This window comes from Centruroides sculpturatus, unplaced genomic scaffold, assembly GCF_000671375.1.
Source record: "Centruroides sculpturatus isolate CEXI.00-Female unplaced genomic scaffold, Cexi_2.0 scaffold222, whole genome shotgun sequence".
In the NCBI taxonomy this organism is placed as follows: domain Eukaryota; kingdom Metazoa; phylum Arthropoda; class Arachnida; order Scorpiones; family Buthidae; genus Centruroides; species Centruroides sculpturatus.
Window position 1 is genome coordinate 766,144 of NW_019384483.1, and position 11,160 is coordinate 777,303.

The 11,160-nt window shown below is 27.7% G+C and overlaps 1 protein-coding gene across 1 annotated transcript in view; it reads left to right on the top strand.

Annotated features, from left to right (window-relative positions):
• LOC111621524 (protein UBASH3A homolog) overlaps window positions 1-10,527 on the top strand; it is a 139,358-nt gene extending 128,831 nt beyond the window's left edge. Inside the window, exons 11-13 of the mRNA XM_023363682.1 lie at window positions 6,645-6,737; window positions 6,852-7,094; window positions 9,644-10,527. Coding sequence (XP_023219450.1) covers window positions 6,645-6,737; window positions 6,852-7,094; window positions 9,644-9,882 — 575 coding nt within the window. The 3' untranslated portion in view covers window positions 9,883-10,527. The remainder of the gene's footprint in view (window positions 1-6,644; window positions 6,738-6,851; window positions 7,095-9,643) is intronic.
• The last annotated feature ends 633 nt before the right edge of the window (window positions 10,528-11,160 follow it).

An 11,160-nucleotide genomic window follows, 5' to 3' on the forward strand; every position in this document is an offset into this window, starting at 1 on the left:
TCCCCCCCCCTTTTTCTCGGTGCGGACTTACTTTTTTCCGCTTGGGAAGCGCAAGTGTGCGCGAGTTTTTCTACGGCGCTTTTCTTTCGTCGGTGAGTTGGTTTTTCTTCTATTTTTAAGTTACTAAGGTGAATGGTGAGGAAACTTCGTCTTAACTAAACATAAGCCCCAAACAAAATATAATGAAAGCAAAAAAAAAATAAAGCTCAGACTTGGTTCCTTACATAATTATTAAATTTATCAAAAGATGGCACCTAATACCTATATCTAGACCAAATTACTTAACATTTAATTATTAATAGTAGCATTAATGTAGACCAATATAATCTGACAATTGTTTAGTTTTAAACCATATGTATTTTTCTCTCACAAACATCTGTAATCCAAATGTGTTCATAATAGTATAGATTGTTTCAAGAAGTATTGATAATAACACTAAAATTTAACATTGTTACAAATTCTATTTGAGGCAAGGTAAGCTTCAAAAAATTTAAATGTGACAGCTTATTACTAAATATTTTTTCTAATTGTACTTCATCACAAACTCCTATAACCTATTCTCCATATATTTGTAATATCTAGTATTTTCAAATATCTGCATCAGAGCAATGGATGTAATTATTACAAAAGTTTACTTTCTGTCATTATTATCATATTGCAATATTTCATATTTTATTATAAATCAGAATGTTGTAAAATTTATAAATAAAGTCTTTTTAATGTAGATTTCAAATACAGTAGAGTGTCATGTATCTGAAAGCCGATCAACTGAAATGTCAGTTAACTGAAAGCATTCCATTTGACTGTGTTTTGCTGAATCGAACGTTTTTGATACTAGATTAACTTCGAAAATATATATATATGTTTTTTAATATATTTATTTTGTTTGTGCAAAATAAATAATTTTTAATGATACAATAGCCACAATTATTTTTTAAAATTTACATTAGGCTTAACATTGATGAAAATTCAACACAAAGTGACACGCAATGGAGAAAAATTTCAACATGGGATAGATTAGTATATTTTTTCGTACATAATCGGTTATCCGAACAACCCCAGTCCCCAATTGATTTGGATAAACGACACTCTACTGTAAATTCAGAAATACTTAATGTTTACAGATTTCATATATTGATCATTAATTATTAACTATAAATAGATCATTTTTGTTATGAATAATGATCAAAATTATTGTATGGCAAAATACATTCTTTATTTGGACACATTTGCAGTTGTTAAATGTTGCAGAAATTATAGCTGCCATTAATTAATAACACAATTATCATAATTTTCTAATAAAGTTTTTTTTTTATTTAAAATTTATTATGTTACAATGTATTTTATAATAAAAAAATTATTAAATTTGATTTTTTTTTTCCCTTATAATTAGGAAATTATGTAAAGAAGGATCTAAACATGCCAAACATAGTGCCTCCCCGCAAAGGTGGACCTCAGGATTATTTAAAAGACTCTCCACTTACAAAAATTGGCCTGTATCAGGCATCTCTTACTGGTATGTTTATATTAACTTACAGTAGAAGTTTGTTAATTTAGTACCTGTTAATTCAGAATTGTCTGTTGATAATTTGGCATGCTTGTATTCCACAAATTGGAATTTGTTTGATGAATGGTGTGTAAAGACCCCAGGTAATAGTGTGTTCTTTGATGTTTTTACAGGGTTTTCAATCAGTCTGAACAAAGTATAGTCATGCATTGTATCATCATCAGACTGATTAAGGAATATGTGAACAAATTGGAAGCATACAATAGCATGCATCACTAGTACAAAATGTACAGCAACGTCTGCAACATTCGGATAGCATATAACTTGTTTTTTTATTTTCACAAAATTATCTGGTGAAATGGCACTACTTGTTCTGTAGATTTCAATTAATAAACTTCTATTTTATATATATATATATATATAATATAGATGAAAAAGATAGGTTATGATCACATCTCACCAATAATACAGTGTTTTAATTAAAATGGCAGATAGTATTTTTAAAATTTTTGAAAAATACAGTAATTTAGAGATTGAAAAAAAACAGCATGTTAAGTTAAAAATATAACCATAATACAATTAAACTTCAATTTAACAGACTGGCTGAGGGGGGTGTGCATTAAAGTTGAAAGTTCATTATATAATAATGTAGGTTTGTCAATTCTTTTAACACATGCATTTGAAAAACTAGTTAGTTTATCTGTTTTTACACATGTAGATATGTTTGATTAATTAAAATTAAGTATGTATGAGAACTTTAATTTCACAGAAAATTCTTCTATATGTATTATTGCTTATTTACTGTACCTACTTATTGTAGTTCTGAGACTATAAACAAGTATAAAATCAAAATCAAAATAAACAAACATTTTTTTAGAAAATACACTTTATTTATTTGATTAGTTAAATACAATTAATATTTTTAAAAAGAAAACAAAATTTAAATTTGATGAAAACAAAGAAAATTTCCTATTTATTCATATGATGATGATGATGATATATTGAGACATGCCATTGTGGCATGAAGTTAAGAGTGATAACTCTTGGATTTGAAAAATAAAACCCTGTTAATTTAATTACATATAAAAAACATTGTGAAAATTAACACCCTTTTAATTTTCACAATGCTTTTTATAGGTAATTTGTATATGTATTTCAATATCCAAATTTTATTGAAAATAAAATAAAAAAATACTCTTTAAGAGAATTTGAAGCAATGACAATGTTTTTTAAATCTAAAGAATATTATAATATAATAATTGTTTCTTAAAACATAATTATTATATTATATTAGATAAATGATATTTTTTGAGCTGGGAACTATATACAAATAATTTCAATACACATCATTCTCATATAACAACATGAACATAGTATTAATATTATATGGATAATTGTATAAGCTTTTCAGCTATTACATATTTTTAAATTTTTTATAAATTATTAATATTAATAATAGTATAGTGGATTTATTAAATTAAAAATTTTAAAATTAAACTAATTAACTCAGAAAAGTAGTTGGTTGGTTTAACTTTTGAAGTTCATATGGAGATGTTTAAAATTAGTTTAAAATTAGAATAGAACTTTATTATGCAAAGATTTATCAATGATTATGATAGATATCAGGTGAACAAATGAAAAGTGAACTAATGAGAAATGGTATGACAAACTTCGTTTCACAAAGATCAGTGGTGCAATGGCTCACAGTGTCAGGAAGTTTGACTCACAAGGAGAATTTGACGTGATCCTCAGATATTTCAATAATGTTTGATGAATAATCCTTGTTATGAACCATTATTTAATAAAGGGAGAAAGCATTATTGAGGATTTATAAATGCCATTGTGTGTCTTTGTTTGTTTGTTTGTGAGTTCTTATAACTCCTGCAATTTTTATCCAATCTAGATGAAATTTTCATTATATTCATTTCATGTTCTGACGGAAAGTATAGACTACTTATTTTGTGAAAATAAAAACTATAGAAGAAATGTTTTTTTGATTACCATTTGGTGATTGCCCTTATGTTGCAATGCCATCAGTGACCTCATTTAGTTCATGCTTGACAACAGAATTTTTCTTAAGTTGCATTTTTAAATATTTTGGCAAATTGCATATTTTAAACTTTTAAAAAAAGATAGCCACATTATGTCACTTCTATAATAAATTTTTTTTTTAATTTTTCTATAATAAAAAAATAGTGACCACATGATGTTCTATTAAGTACTGATCTAATGAGCCCATTAGCTTCAATCTCATAAAAAATATTCCATTTTACTTGATGGGAGAATTTTTAGTTATTGAGAAAATTAAAGGTTTTACTTTTATTTTTCTCACTCTTTTGAGTAAGGTTTGAAGAACTTCTTATCACAACAAAGCTGGCAGTCAACAAAAATATTTAAGTGTCAGAAAAAATATAAAAGTGTCAGCAAAGTTTAAAATATAAACAAAATTATATTTTAATTTTAAAAATATTATATAAAATTATTTTTAATATTTAGTATGTTTACTTATAAAAATAAAATGGTTGAACAACCCCTTAATACTTTTTCAACAACACTTTAATTTGTTTAAAGATAGTTTTTGACTCCTTTTCTTGAGTCTGTGTTAGATTTAACAAGATTTGAACTGTTTAAGAAGACTGTTGGAATCTTGTTCAATCTGACACAGACCCATGAAAAGAGATGGAAAACTTTCCTTTAAATAAATTAAAGTGTTGCTAAAAAAGTAGTTAAGGTGTTCAGGCTTAAATTAGTTTCAGCTTATATAGAAGTGTTTTTGTCACAATTCACAGATGATACTATGAATCATAACAAATGCAATTCCTGTGATTCTAAGTAAAAATAATTATTTCTGCTAAGTTTACTGCCATTTTGAGTTTTAAAAATTGATTTTTCAAGTCAATTGAATCAGTCTAGGCATTCATTTGATTCTTCTTTCCTTGAAAAAAATTCATGTAATGTTTATTTAGGAAAACCTGACTCAAATGAATTCAAAACTTAGTTAATTTGTGATGATAATATTTGTTCGGCTTGTTGCATTATTTGCTGAATCTCGTGTAATGTTAGATATGATGGAATTAAAGCATTTGCAAGGCATGTCGATTGCAAGAAGCATGAAAAAAAGGTGCATCTTCTCGTTTACTTCCCCTCTCTGTCATAGCATCAGCAAACAAAGCAGTTTCCAAAGATGGCAATCCTACATGACATGATGTGATAATTCTTTGAGTAAAAGGGAATAAGATTACAAATTTATTTCATAGTACACAATAAAAGCATGCATGTCCACATATAAATGAAGAATTTTCATGTTTCTTTCGAAAGATTAATTCTGGGTTTTCAATCATTTTTCATTTTTAAGCTTGATTTTATTGATTAATGAATGTACCATGATCTTAATGTAAATAATTGATTTTTCTAAATAAAAATAAACTTTAGAAACTATTCAAAAGAATCTGAATCAGGAGATATTTTGATATCATCCCATCATTAGTTTATATATTTATTAACCTTACGTTATAATTTTAGTTTATTAATATTTTTACTGTTTATTCATTTGTGATATTGGGAGTTAGTTATAATTAAGCAATTAAATAAATTTAAATTATTATTAAAGTGTTAAATTATCTATAATTTTCTTACATTCACAAATGTGAAAAGCTTTAAATTTTTTAACAGACAGCAATTCCAAAAATCATCAATTGTACAAATATAAGTAAAGTACAGGCATACCTCGACTTACGTCGGTTTCGAGTTACGTCGTTCCCGATTATACGTCGCTTGTTAAAAAAGTATATGGAAAAATAAAAATCAAGTTTAAGTCATTTTATTCGACTTTACGTCTGTCCGCCACAAATATTGAAGTCGTAATATCACTAGATAAACGTTTAAAGCACATAAAATCATATTAAAATATATACAAGTATGTACTGTATTTACAGTACACGCATTCGTAAATTTAGATTACTTTTTTTGTACTATATTAAAAACTAAAATTTATTTGTTTGTAAGCTTAAAATAGATTTTTATTAACCATATATTATTTAAAATGCTTTCCTAGTGATAAGTAGATTCGGAGACAGGTAAATTCGACTTACGTCGTTTTTCGACTTACGTCGTTTTCCTGGAACCAATTACCGACGTAAGGCGAGGTATACCTGTACAGTAAAGCAATGATTATCCAAATACCGATCAAATAAACAAAATAAGTCAAACAAAATTTGGCATCATTTTTACATGTAGTCAACAAATTTGAATTTGCTGACTGGAACGCTTTCAGTTAACTGAAAGTGTTCTAATCGGCAAATTCAAATTTCCGCTAGTGCTTTGGTGCTGCAGCATTCTCCCCCTCCCTGCCAACTTAAACTATAGGCCTAAACTGTAGTGTACTTTAATGTACTACTTTATGTAAGATATGTATTTATAAGACATGTGATACAAAATATGTACAGTACAGTTTTGTGTTTAATGTATTTTTTTCATAAATGTTCGGTTATCCGAAAAACCAGTTATCCAATCCCAAACTGTATCAGATAATCGATGCTCTACTGTATATTGTTGTTAAACCATATGGTCTTCAATGAAAGATTCTATAAAACTCGAGTCACTTGGTACTTTTTAACTTCAATTTTATTGAAAATGTTTGATAAGTACATTTTTTTCCCCCTCAATAAAAAAGTCATACCTAGGCTTATCCACATAAACATTATTATTGAAATCCCCAAGGACTACCTCATAACCTCTTTGTTAATGTCACGAAACTCCTAAATCTCTCACTAGTTCTCTTTGTTTGTCATTTGATATTATCCAATTATAATATGATTATATTATATTATCTTTGTTAAATTTTGATAATAAAAAAATAAAATAAACTAGAAAAGTATTTTTGATACATTGTTAAATACATATAATGATTATTATATTTTAAACAGGCTTTGAAATGTTTAATATAGGAATATATTTGATTCTGCTATAAATTTAGTTTAGTTGATATTATCAGAATCATATTATTTAATTACTAGTTAAAATTTCGCTGAAGTAAATGTTTTTTTCACTTCAAAATCTTAAAAGCTGTATTCAATATATTTTGAGGATTTTTCATACACAAATATTTAACTAAGAAATATATTTTTCTTATTTTTAGGTGAAGCACTTAAAGAGTCAGCAGTTGAATTTACATATGTTTATAGTTCTCCTTCTCTGAGATGCTTACAGACTTGTACAAATATCCTTAGAGGTATATATAGAAATTGCTAAAGTTTGTTTACTGATATAAATAAAGTTTTAATGTTAACAACTTTATATAGCTATAAATATTTTTCTCATCTATACATATATTTATTTCTTCTAGCATTAGGACAACAGTATTTGAAGATCAATGTGGAACCAGGATTATTTGAATGGTTAGCTTGGTATCAAGAAGGAATGCCAACTTGGATGTCAATTCAGGAACTTTCAGATTATGGATTTAATGTTAACTTAGATTATCAACCTCTTATTGCTGCTGATGAACTGAAAGACAAAAGAGAATCAATTGAACAATATTATTTACGAAGTTTTTATATTGTAAAGACAATCATTAAAAATACTGAAAGTAAGTACAAACATAAAAATAAACATAAGATCTATAAATAATTGAGTAAAGTTGATAAGATTTTATCTGGATAATTAAAAGATGTGTAAATAGTTTGAATATAAAACTCTTAATCTTCAAAATAAACAAAATTTGGCATCATTTTTACATGTAGTCAACAAATTGCTTATAAAGAATACTAAAACAATTCATTAATCTAGAAACATTTTTAGTCTTTATTAGACCATCCTCAGCTATTGAAGATCAGAATACAGTAGAGCGTCGATTATCCGAATCGATTGGGGACTGGGGTTGTTCAGAAGATCAATGTTTCGGATAACCAATAGTGTATGAAAAAATATATTAATTTATCCCATCTTGACATTTTTCTCCATTGCATGTCGCTTTGTGTTGAATTTTCGTCGATGTTAAGCCTAACGAAGACTATTGTATCGTTGAAAATTATTTTTTTATTTTGTACAAACAAAATAAATATATTGAAAAATATAAAAACAATAAAAAATTATACTTCAGAAGTTAATTTAGTATCAAAAACGTAAAATATTTGAGTAGCCCAAGACATAGCCAAAGATTGCAGTGCCACAGCACTGGCGAAAATTTAAATTTGCCGACTGGAATTCTTTTGGATGATTGACTTTCGGATAATCGACGCTCTACTGTATATTTGAATTTGTTACAATTAGAAAAATTTGCTGAAATTTATCAAATCTGTTAAATTTCATATTTTAATATAGTCAACAAATAAAAAACAAAATTTGTTTATACATAGGCTGTTTTTTTCAACCTCCAATGGTCCATAAAAAAAAAGGTAAGTCTAAATAACAAAATGAATTTATTACCAAAAGTTAGCCACTAACCTGGTTACTTTTCAACATAATCACAGTGAAGATTGAGACATTTGTCATATCTGTGGACGAGCTTTATTGTCTCCTCTTCATAAAATGTTATCGCCAATGACTTGAGATGGGCCCAACATTGTTTTGAAGATCGTCATTAGTCTCAAACCTCTGCCCTCCTAGCCACTTTTTCTGTTCAGGAAAGAGGTGGAAGTTGCTCAGTGCTAAATCAGGGCTATATGCTGGGTGTTTAAAGGTGGTGAAGACTTCCACCCAGCTTGGAACTTTTTACTGTGTGAAGACTTAATAGTAACAATGCAAAAGTACAATTTTATTATTTGCTCTTTTGTTAAGATCATCTTTATGCATGGATAAAATGAGTAAGGAAAAAAAATGATAATGTACTGTACAATATATTAAAATTACAGTTATATACGAGGGCTGTTCAAAAAGTATCGGACCTTTATTTTTTCCACGTAAACCATTCATGCGTGGGAGGCCTCTTTTGGTGGAGTTGTGGAGGAGACAGTCATGCACAGTCCTGATTTTTTCCCACCTGCAGGAAGCGTCAGTCACTGGCAGTCAGCCTATGAGTGAGAACGTGTAGTGAGCTCTCGTCGGATTCCACTAAGTTGAAAAATGACTGAACAACGTGAGCAGCAATATTGCATCAAAGTTTGCCAAAAACCTTGACGATACCTAAGTGGAAACCATTCGCAAGATTCGGCAGGCTTTCAGGGACAATCCTCAAGGCCAAAAAAAAGCACGGCAGGTCGGCAGAAATATCAAGGTCATGTTGACAATTTTTTCGACTCCTGTGGGGTAGTGTATCGTGAGTACGCACCACAAGGCCAAACCATCGCAAAAGAGTATTACCAGGAGATCCTTTGTCGTCTTTGTGATGCTGTGCGACACAAACGACCGGATCTGTGATCAACCAAAGCTTGGCAGTTTCATCGTGTAACGCACCTGCCCATTTTGCGCATCTAATTCAGACTTTCGTCGCCAAACACAACATTCCTGTGGTTTGTCATGCTCCGTACTCTCCTGACATGGCTCCGTGTGACTTTTGGCTATTTCCCAAGCTGAAAATGCCACTAAAAGGAACCCGATTTGAGTCGAGAGAAGACATCGTGTGGAATGCAATGGACCAGCTGATGGCCATTCCAAAAACCGTGTTCCAGCAGTGTTTCCAGCAATAGCAGGAGCACTGGGAGAAGTGTATACACTACCAAGGAAACTACTTTGCAGGGGATTAGGGTTTTGTACCTCAAAATCAATAAATGTATTTTTGCCAACCAAAGGTCCGATACTTTTTGAACAGCCCTCATATATATGTATATATTAAAGTATAAAATGAATCATAAATTAAAAAAATAATAAGTGTAAATAACAAAATGAATTTATTATCTTTTTTTATGGACTATTGGAGGTTGAAAAAACCACCCTTGTAAAAGGAAAATATTGAAAGGCTACAAAACTTAGTCACCATCACTGACATGAATTTTAAGAATTTTCTAAGGTTTCCAAGTAAAGTTAATTTGAAAAATATTTTCAATATTAATACTAAATGGAACCATAGTTTTATTATGTAACTTATTAATTATAAAATAAATAAGTTCTGTAATCTTATTAGTCTAAAAATAAATTTTTTAATAAAATATTTTTTATAAATAGAAGTAGATAGCTTATATATTTTATTTTTTATTTTAGATGGAAACATTTTATTACTTGGACATTCTGCTAGTCTCGATTCTTGCACGAGACAATTAATTGGTTTAGCTCCACGAAGCACGAGTGATCTCATACGTGTTATTCGTAAAACTCCATATTGTGCTATAACAGTTGCCGAAGAGGAAGCAGATGGAAAATGGAATCTAGTTGCCCCTCCAGTTCTTCCATTAGTGCATAGTGCAAATGGACAGCATGATTGGAAGACGCTTTTAACATGATTATACAAATCTGAAAATACAAATTTATGCATTTGTATTTACGTGTTTGTGTGTAGCTAAGCCAAGGTAGTTCAAAAAATTTAATGTTTATTTTAATTTTCAATATGCAGTATTACATAATATATAATTAATTTGTAAACAGAATGTTTTCTTAAATTAAGAAATGGTATTTTATTAAATTATTTTTTTAGTTGACCAAAGATTTTAAAAAAAATATTTATTTCATACCAATATTTGTACTACAGATGACTATAGAAAAGACAGATTTTGATTCTTATCATTACAGTATTTAAATAATCTGTGTTAATTTATTATTATTATTTTTTTTTTTTATTAAACTAAGTGTTATTATATATTAAGAAATGTAATGTCTGAAACTTGTGAAAGATCTCATTCTGTTTTCTAGTCATACTTATTTTTTGATTGTGGCTTAGAATTCTATAAGCAGAATTTTAAGAATATATTAATTTATGATTAATTTTATCCTTTAATATATATACATATGTATAATTGTAATTTTAATATATTGTACATTATCTTGTTTTTTCTTTCCTTACTTATTTTATCCATGCATAAAGATGATCTTAACAAAAGAGCAAATAATAAAATTGTACTTTTGCATTGTTACTATTAAAAAATTACAGAAGAAGCTAAAATTAAAATAAATATATACATTGAATTTGATTTATCTATATATATATTTTCAAACATAATATATTGTAAAATTGATTAACTGTTGTTGTTTGTTTATTGTTAATACATTTTAATTGTCTTTTTAATATATGACTGATATGAATTTATGTTACGTTCTGTTAATGATTATTTTGATATGATCTTAAATTTATTATAAATAGATCTATTTATGTAAAAATATGTACTTTTTCTTATGTATATATTGATATTTAGCATATTTATATATGTTAATTTAATATATATAGAAATTATTGGCATTATATTGCCATAAATAGTTGACTTTTAAATATGTTGTTATGTTTGGAAATTAAAATATCTTTCTTTATAACAAGTTATATTGCAAATTTTTAGAGGCAGCAATTGCAGCTATGAAAAAATACTAATTGAAAAATCAAAGGAATATTTTCCAATTTATCTTCCATAGTAAATGATAAATTAGACTCTTGTGGAATATTCTTTTTAGGTTTTTTTTGTTTCATCTTTTTAAAATGTTTCTAACTCCATCTTACATATTAAATTTGAATAGTTTTTTTTTATTAATTAATCAGAAATTTTATTATTGTTTGCCATGCTAGTAAATTTTAA